The sequence below is a fragment of the Pristiophorus japonicus genome, chromosome 6 (assembly GCF_044704955.1).
Source record: "Pristiophorus japonicus isolate sPriJap1 chromosome 6, sPriJap1.hap1, whole genome shotgun sequence".
In the NCBI taxonomy this organism is placed as follows: domain Eukaryota; kingdom Metazoa; phylum Chordata; class Chondrichthyes; family Pristiophoridae; genus Pristiophorus; species Pristiophorus japonicus.
In genome coordinates, this window is record NC_091982.1 from 175,598,873 (window position 1) to 175,619,777 (window position 20,905).

Consider the following 20,905-nt stretch of genomic DNA (forward strand, 5'->3'; position numbering starts at 1 on the left):
CTCGTGCACCACATTAAAGTATCCCTCCGTCGTCTCCTCCCGCGCCAATCGGACAAAGAGCTGGCGGCGGAAGGAGAACACGTGGCGCAGGCTGTTCTCCCGGAGGCCAAGCGGTATGGGGTTGATCCCCGACCTTACCTCCCCCAGTTGGTGTAGGTGAGGGAGGAGGAGCTCAGCGGGAACAAAGGGCGGGACGTTCGATATGATGACCCTCTGCGCGGTGGCCTCGAGAGGATCCACCGGCAGGAACGTCCCGCCCACCGTGAGCCCCTTTTCGAGGGCCATGGACACCGCCCGCTCCGACCCCAGGAAGAACACGGCCTTCCCAGACATCTTGGAGGCTGCGACAATGGCCGAGGGGCCGACTACCCCAGCCATCGCCCGCACGCACTCCTCAATGCTCATTGTGGGGTGAGTGTAGCTCTTGACCCCGTGTTTTTTTGTAATTAGTCTGAATGGTGGCAGGGCAGCGGGTGGCGCAGGAGGTGCCGTGGAAGCGGTTGCCACCTGCGCATATGTCTTCGCTGGCCCTGCCACCGGCGTGGATGGGGTCGCCATCACGGGGTCCCTTTAAGGGCTACACCCACCCCAAAGTCACAGGCCTTAATGGTCTTTATTGGCCTCGTTTGATTTGACTGAGCAAAGGAGCCCTTAACGAGGCACCTCTCCCCTAGTTGGCAATTGGGGAGGGGCCTTGCTCCCTCTGCTCAGTTGTCTTAATTGTTTTATCTTTTTTTTTAAATTAGGAGGAAGGGGCCTCAGAGAGAGAGGGGAGAATAACAGAGAAAGAGAGAGGGGGGTGGGAAGGTGGGGGGGAACTGCGAGGGCAGGTCTCCCCTCGCAGCTGTGAGTGGGTGCAATCCCCAGATGGCAAAACACAAACACAGTCTTTGGGATGGTCTTCAGGTGAGGGGAGAAGATGTCTTCACCTGGGGCAGCTGGAGCCACCAGGCACACACTCCCAACGATGTTCAATGGGTGATTAAGAAAAATCTTCAGCCTGGTAGCTCCAGCTATCCCAGGCTAGGCAATTGGGGGGGGGGGGTTCAATTGTGGGGGGGGCCTAGTTGTAAGCAAGGCCCCCACACACACTTCCACACCCCCGCGATGTTCCGGCCCTCAGTGGTCTTCTTTCCTCCCCCCACCGATTCAACAAAGTCTTTTTGGGACTGCACCAAAACACATCCACACTGGATGTTTGTTGGTCTTTCCCCCTCTCTCCAACTCTTTGCAGAAGTGGTAAATTGTTTAAAAGTTTTCTGCTTCCTCCTCTCCCTCTGGGTGAAAGTTGGTGGTGAAGCCCCTTCCTTCCTTCTTTTCCTGGGCTGGTCTCAGGGCTCTCCAGGCAGGAGCAAAAGTTGGTAGCTCCTCTCCTCACTGCTCACAGCTCCAACTGAGCAGGACACGCCTCCACTGCTCCACGATTGGTTCCTTGTGCATGAATGACAGAAGGATAGTTTGCAGGTGCAGCAGGTAATCAGGAAGGCGAATGGAATGTTGGCCTTCATTGCGAGAGGGATGGAGTACAAAAGCAGGGAGGTCCTGCTGCAACTGTACAGGGTATTAGTGAGGCCGCACCTGGAGTACTGCGTGCAGTTTTGGTCACCTTACTTAAGGAAGGATATACTAGCTTTGGAGGGGGTACAGAGACGTTTCACTAGGCTGATTCTAGAGATGAGGGGGTTACCTTATGATGATAGATTGAGTAGACTGGGTCTTTACTCGTTGGAGTTCAGAAGGATGAGGGGTGATCTTATAGAAACATTTAAAATCATGAAAGGGATAGACAAGATAGAGGCAGAGAGGTTGTTTCCACTGGTCGGGGAGACTAGAACTAGGGGGCACAGCCTCAAAATACGGGGGAGCCAATTTAAAACCGAGTTGAGAAGGAATTTCTTCTCCCAGAGGGTTGTGAATCTGTGCAATTCTCTGTCCAAGGAAGCAGTTGAGGCTAGCTCATTGAATGTATTCAAATCACAGATAGATAGATTTTTAACCAATAAGGGAATTAAGGGTTATGGGGAGCAGGCGGGTAAGTGGAGCTGAGTCCACGGCCAGATCAGCCATGATCTTGTTGAATTGCGGAGCAGGCTCGAGGGGCTAGATGGCCTACTCCTGTTCCTAATTCTTATGTTCTTATGTAGTTCACAAATACTTAAGTTACTGCAGTATTCTTTCCAATTGAGAGCAAATTCCCTTAGATCTACTTTCCCCTTGTCCTTTTACGGTTACAGCACATTTCTCATGGGGAAATGATCTAAATAGATCCTGTTGTCAATTCGAAGGTAATTGTTGTTCTTGCAAGTTTCTGTAGATATGTAGCTGCGATATGCAGCTACCTGGCTCCTTTCCACGTTGTCTCAACAGCGATATGTAGCTGCCTGGCTCCTTTCCACGTTGTCTCAAAGTTGTCTCATGATCAGAAAAATCAGCAGAAAATAACAAGATTTCTTTCAATTTTTAAGATTGTTCAATGTGATTTGTTGGTAGCTTTATTCAAGATGTACCATCTGGATTTTGATAGGCACTCTCAAAGCTTTTATTTAAATAGATAGCTATACAAGCAAAAAGTAATAAATAAACTGACGTAAAAGCACGGGTAAAAAAGCTGACATTTAAAAACTTAACGCCCGAGTTTGGTCAAACCTAAGTTCCGCCCATTTACCGTTGAAAAGACCGCTAAGATCCTGATGGTACTTTGAGTGGAAGTTTGGTGAAGAAATGGGGGAAAAAACGCCCGGCGGAAAAAATGGGGGTTTGCGCCAAATCTGGGCGGCAGCGGTAGGTCGGATTCTGGGCAGCAAATGCAATCCTCGGCAAAGTAACACCAAGGCTAGAGTCGGGCCCAGGGAGGGGAGAACGGAAAAAAAAATCTTCAACAAATAAAAAACAAAACATGACAAATCCTTCAGGAGGACCTTATCAAACAAAATCGCTGCAAAAGAAATAAAGCAAACCATCTCACTAACCTTTTCTTGCAGGTCTTCATACCTACCGTTCAGGTAAGACCTGTTTCCACGCAGCGGTCTTTTCTCCTGTTGGAGCAGAGGATCGCTCAGCTGAATCTCAGGCGGGAGGACTTTTTTCAGGGTTGCACATCAGCGGACACTCCCCAGCGGCCTTTTCAAACTGCCGGCGTGAGGGTTTCACCAAACTCATTCGGAGGGGAGAGCACCGAAAATACAGGGCGTTTTCTTGGCGACAGCCGGCAGTAGGTTGACCAAATTCGGGCCCAAAAGATTTTACCTTAAAATGACCTATAATTTCCTCACCTTTATCAATTTCTCTTCATTGTTCAATGTCTTCTCCATTCTAGCCACTTGTTCCTCAGCACTCAAAACTGTTTCAATCACAGCTTTGAGTTTTATCTCAAGGACTTCGTTTTTCTCTTTCGCCCTCTCTAATCTGCAAGTCACATCAAACAATAGTGAAATGTGATCTATATAATAAATTTGTACTACTCACCCTTTGTTGTCTTGGTAAAAACATTAACTGGATACCATTTTGATTTCATAAGACAGGCAACACATTTACAAAACTCAAGACTTTCTTCATTCCACTGATAAATAAAGCTGAAACTTTCTTAAGACTGTTATCATGCCCTACTCAAGAAATCAACCTTCAAATCCTCCAGTTGCTCAAGCTACTTCCCTGCCTGCAAACTTCCCTTTCTTTTTAAAATCCTGGAATGTGCTGTAATCTTAAAACATATATACCACTCCTTGTATGAGACCCTGCAATCTGCCTTCTGCCCTTTTCCAGCAGTGGGATTTTCCTGGTCTAAGTCACAATTGACATCCTGTGCGACTGTGTCTGTTTGTCTCTCCTCAACCTTTCTGTTGCTGGCCACTCCATCTTCCTCAAAGTATCTTCTATGTAGTCCATTTCCAAGGCACCGCTCACTCCTGGTTCCGTTTATACCTGTCACAATGCAAATATTATATTGGCCCAGAATTTGCGGACAGCAGCGAGGTGAAAGCGTTTGTTGCTGGCCCCAAAATATGCTTCGCACAAGGATCTCGCAATCCGTGTTGAGAACTTTGGGTTTTCCAACCTTGAATTCAATTCAACAGAATTTAATCGGGATCCCCTTGTTCAAATTGCTGTGATGTCAACAAGCTGTCTAAGCAGTCAATCAAAAGGCAGAATTCACAAAGACTGCAAACAACGAAGTGAGTAAGCCTTTAAAATTCTAATTTTTTAAAAGAGTTAGAGAAAGCAAAGGAAAGATTGGGTTTCACATGGGGAAAAGGCAAAACTGAAATAAAAATGGACAAACATAAAAAAAGTTTTGAGAAGTTTCTTAAAAATTTTAATTTTTATTAAAATGGGCCAAATTTCACACTGCAAAAAATGTAAATTAGTTTTCCATGCCCTTAACACATGTTTAGCAGTTAATATGCTGTTAAAACCCCAGCTACACCTAATCCTTTGGGTCGAACTTTTAGTGGGGTATTTAACAGTGTAATTACTGCGGAAGAGCCGGAAGTTTTTGTCAGTTTCAACGATTTACGAGATTTCACAGATTGCCGGCTCTGTGCGAGGGTGGGGGACACAGCGCAGCTTGTTTCGGAGCGATCATTGACAGACCACAACTTTGGGAATTCTGCATGCACCAGCGCACGCACCAAATCCTGAAGTTGCGGTCAGTTTCAAAGACGGAATGATGCTAAACACTGCCAGATAGTCGTCATTCCAACTGCAAATTCAGGGCCATTGTCTCCATTCCCCTGCCCACATATCTACTCTGCCTTCTCCATTAATCTAAAGGCTATTGTCATACTCACCATCTACTGTTCGACATTGAACTGTATGATCCAGAATTTCCTCCATCAAAACCAAAGTCATCCTCTTTGGCTCCCCCAACACTTATTTGCCTCTGACCTTGATTCCATCAGCCTGTCTAGCTTTCACCTCAGGCTATGTCAGAAGATGTGGAATCTCAGCATACTGTTGAGCCTCCTCTTAGTTCCTTTCTCTACACTTTAACATTTGCAGCATTGTCACTCTTGTCCGACATTGCCCCACTGCTGCCAAAACCCTGATTCATGCCTTCACCACTTAGAAGCTCACTTTATCTTATACTTCCTTAGCCAGTCTCAACTCCCCACAAGTTACAATCATTCAAAACACCACAGCCAGCATCCTCACTTATACAAGGTCCTTTCTACACCCCCATCCCCCTGTTCTCTCTCAGCTCTATTTTCTGCATATCCCAGAGATTGACAAAAGTTTTAATTCTCATTTGCAAATCCTTCAATGCCCTCACCCCATCCTGAAATTATCAAGTTCAGTCTTATGTGCGCCCAATTTGCTAGGTGGCATATGTTGTGGCATGCGATTTGCAGGCATAAGATGAGGCATGTGACCAGCAATTTATATGATGTAATTAGGTAAATTAGATCCCACACTGAATTTCATGTTTTCAGGCAAGATTCTGCCTACAACATTTGCCCGATCCATATAAATTGGGCACAGGCCTGCCTTTGATTGCTTCCCAAAAAAAGGTACCTTTTGTTCTTGGTCTTGTTGAATTGCACTATTTTGGCTGGCAGCATTTTTCTACTTCCACATTGAATATTTGCTATTTTTTCATTCTTCCTTTTATTTTGCTAAGCTACACTTCCTTACGTCTTTGTAATTCTTGTTGCAGTACAATTTGCACCAAATAAGGTTGAGAGGATGGGACAATGGGCTGGATTTTCAGCTCGTTTGTATTTCTGTTTGCGCCCCGGAGGGACAGTAAATGGTGTTTCTAGGTGTAACGCTGGGCAACCAGCTTTTACCGCCCAGCCGGCAAATTCGGCTCATGGTTTGCGGCGGTGCAAAAACTTACCTCTAGTTTCACTGAGATCATAACGTCAATTATCGTGCAACGCTCCACTAGCGCCCTGGATGAAAAATTCATCCCTAATGCCACATTTAATGCCCGCCCCAGGAAATGTCTGAAAAACCAGGTGTTCCCAGAGTGCAGCAGGAGATATTGGCAGCATTTTAATGAAGGGATGAGGATCCTACATCGCAGATCACATTAACTGCAACGGTTGTGCACATCACTCTGTGTGAAGCTCCAACTTGCAAACAGCACTTTTATTTGACATTACTGTGCCCTTACAAGGTGAGTGAGAAAATTTAATGGGGGCATTACTAGTTCACCAGCATATCATGCTCCATGCTATTGCCAGGCGGAGTAAAGATAGAAGAAGGGCTCTTGGCCATGTCGGCCCATGGATGAGGAGAGGTCGAAGATGTCTGGGGAGGAGGGCCACTGGGGATTATATGCCCACCTCAGGAGGAGGACGATGACGTAGAGGTGCCTGGCGAGGCCCCCATTAGATAGCCACACCATTCACAGGGGGAGGCAGCATGAAGATGCTGCCTGACCAATACTCGCACGTCGCCAGCTTGTAATGGACCGGCTCTCCTAAATGGAGGAAACTGAGGGATGGAACTAATACTGGGCACACTATGTGCCCCCTTAAAGACACATCTCTGGTGAACGTTGGAATGATGCACAAGGCACTAATGGCAAATGATGAATCATAAATTTTACTGCAAGAAAGTCACAAAAACTCCTCCCAACAAAATAAAACCAATTAATATACAACATTATGTTGCAGGGCACTAAACAACAACAAAACTTTTTTAATGCCGTGATTTTCAGCTGGGGCGCAAAATCTTCCTTGTGTAAGGTCTGATTTTGCGCCCCCAATCATGGAACCTCATTTTTTGCCGAATTTTGCAGACGTGGTCGCAAACTTTTTCCAGGAGGTATCAGGACCACCCCGCCGCCATTACTGCCCGGAAATCTCAAACGCCTAAAATCCAGCCTTATGTCTGTTGTCTTAATGTTTTATGATTTGAACGAGGAGGACCAATTCATAAGGGGATAATATCTTCAGGCCGAAAGGAACCTCAGGCAGTATGTTTGCTCCTAAGGGCCCATGTTTACCGATCATGCCATTCCTACCTAGGGATCGTACTTTTGCACTTCTGCTTCATTACAGAGTTAAGAATTAAGCTTTGCCATTTGCCCTAGCCTGGAATAGCTCTTCTTGTAGCTGTCAAGATCATTGGCATTAAGCTGCTGTGTAATAAGATCCTTCCAGACAAGTGTCAGATAAGCTGATTTGCATTTCATTTCTGAAAATGATTAGCACCATATTTGCCAGAGGAACCGCCTTTATCATTGACCCACTAAAAAGTATACAGCGATTGGAGAGGGCAGAGAACTTTTATGACTTTGCAAGCTTTCCAAAAATTTAGAGCATTATAGATAGAACGCATGTGGCTCCACAAGTCAACCCCAATGCATATATGAACAAAAAAAGATAAAACTCCATTAATGTGTAGCTGGATTCCAACCACAGAACTGTAATCCTCATGTCTGAAGCTGAGCCAGACCGTTTGCAACCTTGGTGTTGTATTTGACCCTGAGATGAGCTTCTGACCACATAATCGCTCCGTCACCAACCAAGACTGCCTACCTCCACCTCCGTAACATCCAATATTGCCTCAGATCATCTGCTGTTGAAACATTCATCCATGCCTTTGTTACCTCTAGACTCGACAATGCCAATTCCAATGTTCTCCTGGCTGGCCTCCCATCTTCCACCCTACATAAACTTGTGCTCATCCAAAGTTCTGCTGCCCATATCGAAACTCGTTCCAAATCTCGTTCAACATTCACCCCTGTGCTTGCCGACCTATACTAGCTCCCGGTCCGACAACGCCTCAATTTTAAAATCCTCATCCTTGTTTTCAAATCCCTCCACGTCCTCACCCTCCCTATCTCTGTAACCTCCTCCAGCCCTACAAGTCTTCAAGATCACTGCTCTCCTCCACTTCTGCCCTTTGCGCATCCCTGATTTTAATCGATCTACCATTGGTGGCCATGCTTTCAGCTGCCTTGGCCCTTAGCTCTGGAATTCCCTCCCTAAACCTTTCTGCCTCTCTACCTTATTCTCCTCCTTTAAGATGCTCCTTAAAACCTATCTCTTTGACCAAGCGTTTGGTCATCTGTCCTCACATCTCCTTCTGTGGCTCAGTGTCAAAAATGTTTATATTGATATCGCTCTTGTTAAGCATCTTGGGATGTTTTGCTATGCTAAATATACTATATAAATAGAAGTATTTGTTGTAGTCATCATTGTTGTTAATTAATTCACAAAGCACCTTTGCAGCAGTCCATGGTGTCTGCATTGTTCGCAGGTGCCCACAGAGGGAACAGATAACAGATAGCAGATTAAGGCTACTCTTCGCAGCCATAGATTATGATCTGAATTAGAAACCTGCACAGATATTGAGCCCAAATTTGGCCCTCTGTTTTTTTCCCTGCACCTCCGAGCTCCCCGCCAACATTTTACCTCAGAGGCAGCGCCGAAAAAACTCTGTGCGATCATGGCTGATTCTCCGGCCATCTGTAGAGCTGGCGTGGCGTACAATGAAGAGAGGAGGGTGGAGCTAGGTCCCGGCGCTGAAAACAGTGCCGGGACCTCTGCACATGTGCGCTAGAGTCTGCACGCATGTGCAGTAGCTCCTGGCAGGCCGTTTCGGCAAACGCGCGTTGCAGGCTGGGTGGGAGGGGCCGAAGCACGCCATCCCTAGCCCTGGCCGAATGGGCTCCCTCATCAGTGGCCCGCCATGTTCCCTAAGGTAGGAGTTTTACTTTTTATTTGTTACTGACTGATTGATTTTGGTGCTTTAGGTGCAGGATTCCTTCTATTTTTTTATTTGTTATTTATTGATTGTTTATTACTTTGGTCTTGGTGTTTTAGGTGCAGGGTTCCTTCTATTTTTTTATTTTTTATTTATTGATTGCTTATTACTTTGGTCTTGGTGCTTTTGGTGTATTTTATTTGTTAATTAATTTCTTATTACTTTTTGTGCTTTGTTTGGTGCTTGGTGGTGCTTTAAACTTAACTGTAAGTAAGGTCTTTCTGTGTGGACAAAAGTGGACACATACGTTGCCCTAAGTTAGTTTAGTACAACTTTTTTCTGGCCAAATTGGCATAAATGGTGTAAGTGGCTGGGAAAGCCCCCTTTTGTAACGAGATCTGACCTAACAAAAAACCTAACTAACTCACTTACATTGGCACAAATTAAATAGCCATATTTGCAACAAAAAAGATACACCAGAAAAATCAAGTTACACCAAAAAAAATGGTGCAACTCATGGGGAAATTTGGGCCCATAATGAGACTCATGCTACCACCCGAATTACTTTATAGCACAGCAAAAGGATAGGAAGGGTCCTACTTTACAGTGTAGACAAGGTCTGCCAAATCATCATTGTCCACTACATTCCATTTGCCATTTATAGAAACATGATCATGCACCACAATGATGAAACATAGAAACATAAAAACATAGAAAATAGGTGCAGGAGTAGGCCATTCGGCCATTCAAGCCTGCACCACCCATTCAATAAGATCATGGCTGATCATTCACCTTAGTACTCCTTTCCTACTTTCTCTCCATACCCCTTGATCCCTTTAGCCATAAGGGCCATATCTAACTCCCTCTTGGATATAGCTAACGAACTGGCATCAACAACTCTCTGCGTTAGAGAGTTCCACAGGTTAACAACTCTCTGAGTGAAGAAGTTTCTCCTCTTCTCAGTCCTACATGGCTTATCCTTAGACTGTAACCCCTGGTTCTGGATTTCCCCAACATCGGGAACATTCTTCCTGCATCTAACCTGTCCAGTCCCGTCAGAATTTTATATATTTCTATGAGATCCCCTCTCATTCTTCTAAACTCCAGTGAATACAGGCCCAGTCGATCCAGTCTCTCCTCATATGTCAGTCCGGCCATCCTGGGAATCAGTCTGGTGAACCTTCGCTGCACTCCCTCAATAGCAAGAACACCCTTCCTCAGATTAGGAGACCAAAACTGAACACAATATTCCAGGTGAGGCCTCACCAAGGCCCTGTACAACTGCAGTAAGACTCCCTGCTCCTATACTCAAATCCCCTAGCTATGAAGGCCAACATGCCATTTGCCTTCTTCACCGCCTGCTGTATCTGCATGCCAACTTTCAATGACGGATGTACCATGACACCCAGGTCTCGCTGTACCTCCCCTTTTACTAATCTGCCGCCATTGAGATAATATTCTGCCTTCATGTTTTTGCCACCAAAATGGATAACTTCACATTTATCGACATTATATTGCATCTGCCATGCATTCATTTGCCCACTCACCTAACCTGTCCAAGTCACCCTGCAGCCTCTTAGCATCCTCCTCACAGCTCACACCGCCACCCAGCTTAGTGTCATCTGCAAACTTGGAGATATTACACTCAATTCCTTCATCTAAATCATTGATGTATATTGTAAATAGCTGGGGTCCCAGCACTGAGCCCTGCGGCACCCCACTAGTCACTGCCTGCCATTCTGAGAATGACAATGGGGCTACAGACCCACACAACAAGGGTGAGGAAGAGGGGGAAAGAGACACTGAGAGAAGTGATGTCCAGGCAGGGAGATTGATACCTAGTATCACTGCTTTTTCCAAATTATGACCCAGAAATTTGAGAATATACCTTCGGCTGATTGCTCCAAGTTACCAGTCATCCTGAAACAATCAGAGATAGAGGCAGGCTGGGCTCCAGAGTAGATCAGCAATGCACCAAGTAAAATCAATCAGGGACCTTGTTACCTTATTTCAGATTGAGTTTTACATTATGTGTTAGCACAAGAGAAGCAACTTTGTTGTTTTAGATTTTCTAAAGAGTAATAGATAATTACTGAAAGCTTACCGATATATAAAACGGAAGAGAGTGACTAAAGTAAATGTTGGTCTCTTAGAAGATGAGAAGGGGGATTTAATAATGGGAAATGTGGAAATGGCTGAGACCTTAAAACAATTATTTTGCTTCGGTCTTCACAGTGGAAGACACAAAAACCATGCCAGAAATTGCTGGTCACGGGAATGTGGGAAAGGAGGACCTTGAGATAATCACTATCACTAGGGGGGTAGTGCTGGACAGGCTAATGGGACTCAAGGTAGACAAGTCCCCTGGTCCTGATGAAATGCATCCCAGGGTATTAAAAGAGATGGCAGAAGTTATAGCAGATGCATTCGTTATAATCTACCAAAATTCTCTGGACTCTGGGGAGGTACCAGCGGATTGGAAAGCAGCTAATGTAACGCCTCTGTTTAAAAAAGGGGTCAGACAAAAGGCAGGTAACTATAACCAGTTAGTTTAACATCTGTAGTGGGGAAAATGCTTGAAGCTATCATTAAGGAAGAAATAGCGGGACATCTAGATAGGAATAGTGCAATCAAGCAAACACAACATGGATTCATGAAGGGGAAATCATGTTTAACTAATTTACTGGAATTCTTTGAGGATATAACGAGCATGGTGGATAGAGGTGTACCGATGTATGTGGTGTATTTAGATTTCCAAAAGGCATTCGATAAGGTGCCACACAAAAGGTTACTGCAGAAGATAAAGGTACGCGGAGTCAGAGGAAATGTATTAGCATGGATCGAGAATTGGCTGGCTAACAGAAATCAGAGAGTCGGGATAAATGGGTCCTTTTCGGGTTGGAAATCGGTGGTTAGCGGTGTGCCACAGGGATCGGTGCTGGGACCACAACTGTTTACAATATACATAGATGACCTGGAAGAGGGGACAGAGTGTAGTGTAACAAAATTTGCAGATGACACAAAGATTAATGGGAAAGCGGGTTGTGTAGAGGACACAGAGAGGCTGCAAAGAGATTTAGATAGGTTAAGCAAATGGGCTAAGGTTTGGCAGATGGAATACAATGTTGGAAAATGTGAGGTCATCCAACTTGGAAAAAAAAAACAGTAAAAGGGAATATTATTTGAATGGGGAGAAATTACAACATGCTGCGGTACAGAGGGACCTGGGGGTCCTTGTGCATAAATCCCAAAAGGTTAGTTTGCAGGTGCAGCAGGTAATCAGGAAGGCGAATGGAATGTTGGCCTTCATTGCGAGAGGGATGGAGTACAAAAGCAGGGAGGTCCTGCTGCAACTATACAGGGTATTGGTGAGGCCGCACCTGGAGTACTGCGTGCAGTTTTGGTCACCTTACTTAAAGAAGGATATACTAGCTTTGGAGGGGGTACAGAGACGATTCACTAGGCTGATTCTGGATATGAGGTTGTTACCTTATGATGATAGATTGAGTAGACTGGGTCTTTACTCGTTGGAGTTCAGAAGGATGAGGGGTGATCTTATAGAAACATTTAAAATAATGAGGCAGATAGAGGCAGAGAGGTTGTTTCCACTGGTCGGGGAGACTGGAACTAGGGGACACAGCCTCAAAATACGGGGGAGCCAATTTAAAACCGAGTTGAGAAGGAATTTCTTCTCCCAGAGGGTTGTGAATCTGTGGAATTCTCTGTCCAAGGAAGCAGTTGAGGCTAGCTCATTGAATGTATTCAAATCACAGATAGATAGATTTTTAACCAATAAGGGAATTAAGGGTTATGGGGAGCGGGCGGGTAAGTGGAGCTGAGTCCACGGCCAGATCAGCCATGATCTTGTTGAATGGCGGAGCAGGCTCGAGGGGCTAGATGGCCTACTCCTGTTCCTAATTCTTATGTTCTTATGTTCTTATTATTGTTTGTTCTTACAACTGTTACTTTATCTGTTCAAGGTTCAATAAATCTACCTGGTACTTTATAGTTCAAGCTGAAGTGAGACAAGTGGGGCTAGGCTAACATTATAATAGCTAGGCTAACATTACAATAACAATGCTTGAATTGTTAGTAAAGTTCATCTTTGAAATAAATGCTGTAGATTGTAATGATTTTTCACCGAGGCATGATAGGTTGCTTGACCACAGCAGCTAGCTTATTTAGAAGCTTGGGAAAATTACTCATGGTTATGTTCAGAACAAGAAGAAAGGGAGAACGAAAGCCAAATAGGGGTTGCCATGGGAATGAGAGGCCCAAGGCTAGAAGGAGTTAAGATAATGGGAGACAGCTGTTGGACTTGAATAACTCCATTGATTAACTGGGTTGTGAAGCTCACGTGATAAGTGTTGAAACAGTGTGTACTGATTTATGACTGTCGCAAAACAACCCAAATTACAGTAACTTGTGAATTATAAGGGTATGCTGCAAATGCTGTAATGTTGAGTGTGGTATCTCAGGCAACTGAGGATAACGCCCTTGCATTTGCTCGAATAAACTCTTTACTTGCTGGACTTAGCAGACTCGAGAGTGATCATTTTTACCCCAACAAAGCCATGGCCTGACAGCATGTTTATTTTTTTCATCTTCATAGCAGCATGTGAATTATCCAGTAAGCCAAAATACATTTATAAGGGTGTTCTGTTTGACCACTGGCTTCATTACAATTACCTGGGTATTGGGTAGGTTTCTAATTTGGAGGGAATAACAACATGCTTACAGAAATGGTCTCTGATGCTGACCCGGAGGAAAATACAAAGTGTAAAAAGCAAAAATGGTAACACAGAGTAGGATCTGACATCAGGTTGTCAGTGTTCAGGGAGCACTTGATTTCATTAGGATTCAATCATCACCTTAGTAATTAAGTACAGTGATCAGAAAACGGTAGAATAGTATTCTATTTATGCATTAATACTGGCTTGGAGTTTTGTTTAATATCATCTTTAAAGGAGAATGAAAACAGAACAGTGAGCAATTTCATTAGATAATACTCCTCCATACTATATAATAGGAAAAAATGAATTAAATGTCTCTTACTTTGATGGCGATAACAGTTTTGTTACTCATTTTGCCTCTCATTTAGAGTTAAGTTTTACACCAAGTTACTCTGCTCAGATAACAGTTGTTATGGATGTATATTTAAATGGCTCCATAGGTTAGCAACACCAACTTGCATTTATATAGCATTTTTAATATAACGAACGTACTGAGGCGCTTCACAAATAGGCATGGATAATTATACATGGCCACGAAGGGAGAGATTGGGGTAACTGAAAGCTTAGTCAGCGATGAATTTTGAGGAAGTTTTTGAAGGTGCAAAAACAAGTACAGAGGTTTAACGAGGGAGCGCCAGAGAGTAGGACCAAGACGCTAAAAGTTATCACCAATGGTGGGACAAAGGGAAAGGGCATACACAAAAGTCTGGATTAAGAGGATTGTTTAGAAGGGAATATAGAGCTGGAAAAGATTGCACAAGTTGGGTGGATCAAGGCCATGGAGGAATTTATAAGGAATTTGAATTTAATGTGCCAGGGAAGAGTAAGCCAAAGTCAATCAATGAGGACAGGTGTAAAGGGTGAACAGGCCCTTGTGTGGGAAAGAATACATGTGGCAGAGTTTTGGACAAGTTGAAGTTTATAGAGGACATACAAGGAAAGCTTTAGAATAGTCAAGTCTGTAGGTGACAGACATGTTAACCTGGAAGTCAATGCTTCTGAGCTCGGAAATGTTAAAACCAGCTGACTGCACAGATAACATATACAAGGTAGAAGGTATTTTACTCATTTATAAGGGGAGTTCTATTTATTTTGTACCTCAATTACTATTCCCAATCCCACCACTCACATTTTCCTTTAACAATCAGCAAATTTGTTAAACAATTAAAAGAGCGAAATCATCACTATGCTTAAATACACAAAATAAATAGATTATGACACTGAGTAAACACTTACTTGAAGGATATGTCCATTTTTTGTTCTTTCAGATTTGTTAGTTTGCGCCTTACAGTTTCTAGATCAGTTGCAGTCCTGTCCACTCTGTTTTTTAAGGTGTCAAGCTGTGCATATTACCAGAGAAACTTTAGAAAATGCTTGAAAATCACAATAGATATTTTAAAATCAGTTATTAAAGTTCTGATACAGGGCACATAATAAGCAAGTTGCGAAGAAAGTTTCTGTGTTCAGATGCTCTTCATAGCCTGCTCCAAAAAAATGACTAAAGCAAAATACTGTGGATGCTGGAGATCTGAAATCAAAACAGAAAATGCTGGAAATACTCAGCAAGTCAGGCAGCAAATGTGGAGAGAGAAACAGAGAGATAATGTTCTGAGGAAATATTATCAACCTGAAACATTAACTCTGTTTCTCTCTCCACGGATGCTGAGTATTTACAGCATTTTCTGTTTTTAATTTAAAAAGATGACTAGTTAGGTTTTATCAGAGCTTGAATAGCAGACTCTTTATTAACCTTTAGACTACTGCTCTTTTTCATTTGTATGTTGAACAATTTCATTATAAAATCAAAATTTTGCTAAATTATGCTTGATGATACTTTATTATACTGAGACATTAAAATTGTTTTGAACTGAATGGGGGTGAAATTGGATAAAGCTCAAAAATGGGCGTGGTGCCCTCGCCCATTCAAAGTGGTGCAGGCAGCATGTAAATTTGTTTTGCCTGCTCTTTATAATGATTGGAGCACGTATCTCAGCGCTCAATGCACTCACAGCTGGTTGGCTCAGCGTTCAACAGGGGGGCCAATATCGGGTGCAGTCTACTGGCCAATAAAATTTGGCCTAGGCTCTTTGCACTACTTAAAGGGGAGGTGCTTTGTTGCAGAAGCACCTCATTGTAACTCTGAAGCCATAGCCCAACAGGGACGAGAAAGGGCGAGGAGGATCTCAGATGTGGTATTGGAGTCCTTAGTCCTGAGGGGTACACAGAAGACATCAGGCCTCTATCCACAGGGGGGCAGGAGGTCTTCTCGGCTGCATGCCAGCAGGCTGTCAGAGGAAATAGCACAAGTCATCAGTGCCACAAGTGTTGTTCCCAGGACATGGATCCGGTGCCACAAAAAGTTTAATGACCTCAAAGAGTGGTCAAGGTACGTGAATGCATCTTCAAATGCCATATCCCACCATCTGCACCTCAGGCTACAGCAGCTGATACTGTAACATGTGGACAGCTGGCTTGAATAACCAGATAAGGGTTTTCTGCAGCTACTACTTTTAGGAAACAGCGACAAAGACATATGAGATCATATTGAGTACATAAATGGGCTGATATACAATCATTTTGGATACATCAAGATTAAATAACTGTGCAGAAATGACTCAATATCTGCATGAAAGATATTTGTAGCCATGTTTCCCGAAATTCTAATCTTTCTAGCTTCCACCTGTACATATCCCTTATTCTCCTTGTATCCTTTATTTTACTATTGAAGCACCTCAGAAATCCACTGTGGTAAAATACAAACCGTATTGTGTAATTACCTCATTTTGTAGTTGAAGACGGTTTGTCTCATGGTCTTGATACTCTAATCGAAGTTTAGCTGAGTGACGTTCATTTATGGAAATCTTTTTTTCAAATTCTACATTGTTTTCAGTCTCATTCTTAAGAAACTGGATTTTCTCATTGATGGTTGCTTCTTTCTGTCGTATGTCCTGCTTCACCTCTGCAAGTAACTGTTAAAGAGGTGTTTTTTCTTAGTTTTATGTAATCATCAATATATTTTGTGAACTAATTTCAAATCAAAATTATACAAGGAGTCTTGTTTCTTATTTTTGAATTATGTTCAATTAAATGTCAAAGGAATTACAGTCATGGGAACCAACAAAGTTGTTGTTCTTAACAGCATTTCATCTTACTGAGGGAGCCCTGAGCTACTCTTTTGACGATAATAAAGCTTCAGCTGAGACTGAGGAAAAAGCTTCTTCTGTGGAAAGTTTATAATAAAGGTTCAAAGTCAAACTTAAATTTATACAGTTGTAAAAGGACTGAAGAATCTTTTAGCTTATGGATGAAAGCTAAAGGAGATAAATACTGCAATATGTTACTTGTTGTTGGAAAAATACATTGAACAAAGATTTGCTTTGCGTATTTCTGGTAAGATTGTTAGCACGTTCTTTGTAAATGTGTTTATGGTTTTAATCAGAGAAATTTTAATGTGGACTTTGCTGCATTTATTTCATAGGATGTATATATAGAAAAAAATTGTAAGAAACAGTATGCAGCATTCACAATGTCTATACTTCAATATTTTGTAGTGCAGTTTCTTGAAAATCAGCATTCCCAAAAATTACAAAGAATGCAAAGATAAGTACAGATGAGTGAGTCCATTGAGCTCATCCTTCTATGGAAACCTAGAATTTCCCCCATCGGAAAATATGATGTGTTTTTTTCTCGAGAACAATTCCTTCATGCTGGGATGTAGCTTTTAAAACATTCCTTAAATAGTAAAAAAATATTTGGATAACATTCAAAAAGTTAAATAGACTCTCCAAAAGGTACTGTCACTTGCTGTTGCTAATTTGAAAATTGATATGAAGAAAAATAAATTGAGAAGTTTGCACCATCATGTGGCTAAAATGTATACTGCACTGAACATTATTCATGAATATACATTCCCCACTGCGTATAGTGAGCGCGTTGGTGTTAACGCAATTTTCCTGCTATATGCAGTGTATGGTAGAGTCAAAAAGGTAAGTAACCAGCATATTTTTTTAAAACGGGAAATCTCACTGAGCAATTGCCTCTTATAATTGTTAACAGTTGCATTCAGAATCTCATCACTAAAGTAATCTCACTTTAATGAGATACGAACAGATGATTGAAACTGCTCAAGGACCTGACACTGGCTGAAATCAGAAGAGCCTTTTAAATGGATAAATACAGGGTAAGTATTTATTGAACTGCCCAAAATAGCCGGCATGCTAACTACATTATAAATGGTGCCTTTGTAATCGACTCCTATGGAAATGGCAAATGGTTAGCACTATTTGCCCGATATAGGCAGCTACCCATGCTACGCATGGACGGTGTAAGTGGTGGGGATTGTATGTGCACAAACACAACAGGGTAATTACGCTGGGAAACCAGCATAGTTCCAGCAGACAATGGCAGAAAATTGCTTCTGAGCTGCTCTGCCAGCTTTACATTGTTCTCAGTCATATACAGGAATTCAAACCAGAAGTGACACAGGCATTTTAAAATAATCTGCAAATGTCAGAAATATGGCATCTGACAATTATTCTGTCATTTGAACCAAGGTAACACTGGATACAAGGGATGTCGGTTTAACCCTGTTTGCAGCATTGCTATGGCAGAGGAGATTGTGTTTAAATTTAACAACCTGGAAAGCCAGGGTGTTCAATTATATGGGCTAAGACAGCAAATTTAAAAAGGTAAACACTTTTTCTGAACTATTTACTGGCAGCACTGAGACCACTAGCGATATCTTTGAGCCATGCCACAGCCAATCTCTGCCTATCCTTCAGGTGATCATCTCAGCATAGGTTGGGAAGCATGCCAAAATAATGTAATGACCCTGAGGCCACAGTCCTGTGTATATATAATCTCTTTAATATGAGAGGCAGTATGTGATTGTACTGAAAATCAGCTTATAAATGTGGAAGTGAAGCTCCTTACCAATGCACACTTGTCCATCTCTTGATCTCTTTTCTGCATCTGTTCAATCGTGTTCTGCCATTGGCTGATTAGTTCTTGCCTCTCACTGTGGGCTCTGCGAAAGTCATGTGCTATTTTGTCCAGTTCCATCTGACGATAGAAACAAGTTTCTACATTTGATTTCTATAAAAATTTACCATATTTGCATTTGCTGCTATACATTAACATTAGTATGTTTTAAATTAGGTATTTTGACATTTCAGTACCTTAAATATAATACAAGATTGTATTTAGCATAGTCATAACAGCAAATATACTGTACTATCAAATAAGAAAAGAATATGCTCTATGTAGTGTATCTTACCTGAGTTGCAATTGTTTCAGTCATTTCATTGTCAAGTAGTTTACGCTTCTTATTTGCATCATTAGTCATCCTCTCCATTCGTACTGTAATAGCCTGCAATGAAAAGAAGTACTATCAAATAAGTTTGTTCTGTGTACAATAGTTTTTTTCCAAATTTCCTCTCTCAGTTCCTGAAGTCATTAATTTATACTGGAGGATAGTTCAACAACAGCAGCAGCAACAATAAAGACAACAAGAACAATTTATATAGTCCTTTTAATGTAGAACAATATCCCAAGGTGCTTCACGGGTATGTAATCAGATAAAAGTGGATGCTAAGCTGAAAAAGACAATATAAGAAGGAAGTTACCAAAAGACTGTGTAAAGAGGTGGATTTAAGGAGGGTCCTAAAGGAGGAAAGGGAGATGGAGAAGCGAAGGGGTTTAGGGACAAAATTCTAGAACATCATGCCTAGATGGCTGAAGGCATGGCTGCCAATAGTGGGGCAAAGAAGGGTGCACAACAGGCACAGTCGGAGGAACTGAGAGTTCTGGGTTGGGCGAGGGGTTGGTGGGGGTAGACATTGTAGGACTGGAAGACATTATAGAGATAAGGAGGGGGTGAGGCCATGAAGGAATTTAAACAGGAGCTTGAGAATTTTACATTTGAGGAGTTGAGGATTGGGAGCCAATGTAGGTCAGCAAGGAAATGAGTGATGTGAGACTTGGTGTGAAATAGGTGTAGAAACAGCAGGATTTTGGATAAGCCAAATTTAGGGAGCGTAGAGGATGGGAGGCTGACCACAAAATTTTGAAATTATCGAGTAATTAGGTGACAAAGGAATGGATGAAGGCTTTCACAACAAATGGGCTAAGGTAGGTGTGGAGGCGGGCAATGTTATGGAGGTGGAAGCAGGTGGTCTTGGTGATGGAGAGAATATGGGATTGGAAGCTCGGATCAGGATTTCAAGGTAGCAAACAGTTCGGTTCAATTTGAGATAGTGATCGAGAAGAGGATGGAATCGGTTGAAAGGGTATGGAGTTTGTGGCAGGGACCAAAGACAATAGAAATGTTTAACTGGAGGAAATTGCAGTTTATTGAACACTAGAGCAGTCTGACAATACACGAGGCAGCGAAGGAGTTGAGAGAGATGGTGAAGAGGTTGAGCTGGGTGTCATCAGTGTACATGTCGAAGCTGACCCTATGTCTTCAGATGATGTTGCCAGGAGGCAGCATGCAGATAAAGAAGAGCAGGGAGCCAGGATAGATCCTTGGGGGACTCCAGAGGTAATAGTGAGACGGGTGGAAAGAGAAACTATTTCTGGTGATGCTCTGGCTGTGATTGGATAGGTAAGAGAAAAACCAAGTGGGTCGCATTGAGCTAGATAATGGAAGAGAAGCGTGCAAGGTGGGTGTGGTTAACCATATCAAAGGTTGCAGAGAGATTGAGGAGGAGAATGAAGGATACTGCAGGAAAGATGGGCACTTGACATGTTCAAGGACTTTGGAGGTTGGAGATGGGGTGGTAGTTTGCAAGCACATGGAGTCAAAGATGGGATTTTTGAGGAGGGAGGTGATAATGGTGTTTTTGAAAGGGAGGGAAACCGTACCTGAGATAAGGGAACCATTTACAATGTAAGCTAGCATGGCATCCAGGAAGAGAAACAGCCCACAGGTTTCTAGCCCAAATGACTTAGCAGACTATTCAACTCTGTGGAATGTTACAGCCCAATTCGATCCTCATCCAACATAGACACCCATGCACTTTCCAGCAATGATCGATGTGTAGTATGTGAAACTGACATTAGCTGATTTCTTCTCCTTTCTAGTCTCGGACCACTGAAGCTAGTTATAACACTCCCACCCCCACTGTGGCACAAGATCAGCTAACGTAGCACAGATCATGGATCAAAGCTCAGATGTGTCACAAGAGAAAGTGCATTTAATGACTTATCCATTAAAAGAGTGCCCATGTGTTTGTTTTAGTTCACACTTGTGTTGTGTTTTTTCCTATGATTTATGAAAATAGCTTATGTGACACAATTATATTTTTGAGTAAACAAACAGTAACACAACAAAACGTACCCTGATTTTTCCTTCATCTTCTTGTGCATACTTCTGGATGGTGATTGCATCTTCATCAGTTTTGGTTGACTCTTCCAGCCAGGCTTCCAAAGCTTGCTTGTCCCAGTTCAACTGACACTTCAAATCCTCAATTTTCTGCGTATACCTATACACATTATTCTAAAAAATTGATCAT

At 42.7% G+C, this 20,905-nt stretch overlaps 1 protein-coding gene across 2 annotated transcripts in view; it reads right to left on the minus strand.

Annotated features, from left to right (window-relative positions):
• Positions 1-20,905, minus strand: part of ccdc39 (coiled-coil domain 39 molecular ruler complex subunit) — a 191,868-nt gene that overhangs the window by 151,304 nt on the left and 19,659 nt on the right. For both annotated transcript variants that reach the window (XM_070882270.1, XM_070882271.1), the window contains exons 4-9: positions 20,731-20,889; positions 18,667-18,759; positions 18,324-18,452; positions 16,169-16,360; positions 14,628-14,731; positions 3,273-3,405 (exon numbers count right to left, since the gene is read on the minus strand). In XM_070882270.1, the coding sequence (XP_070738371.1) occupies positions 3,273-3,405; positions 14,628-14,731; positions 16,169-16,360; positions 18,324-18,452; positions 18,667-18,759; positions 20,731-20,889 (810 nt within the window). The remainder of the gene's footprint in view (positions 1-3,272; positions 3,406-14,627; positions 14,732-16,168; positions 16,361-18,323; positions 18,453-18,666; positions 18,760-20,730; positions 20,890-20,905) is intronic.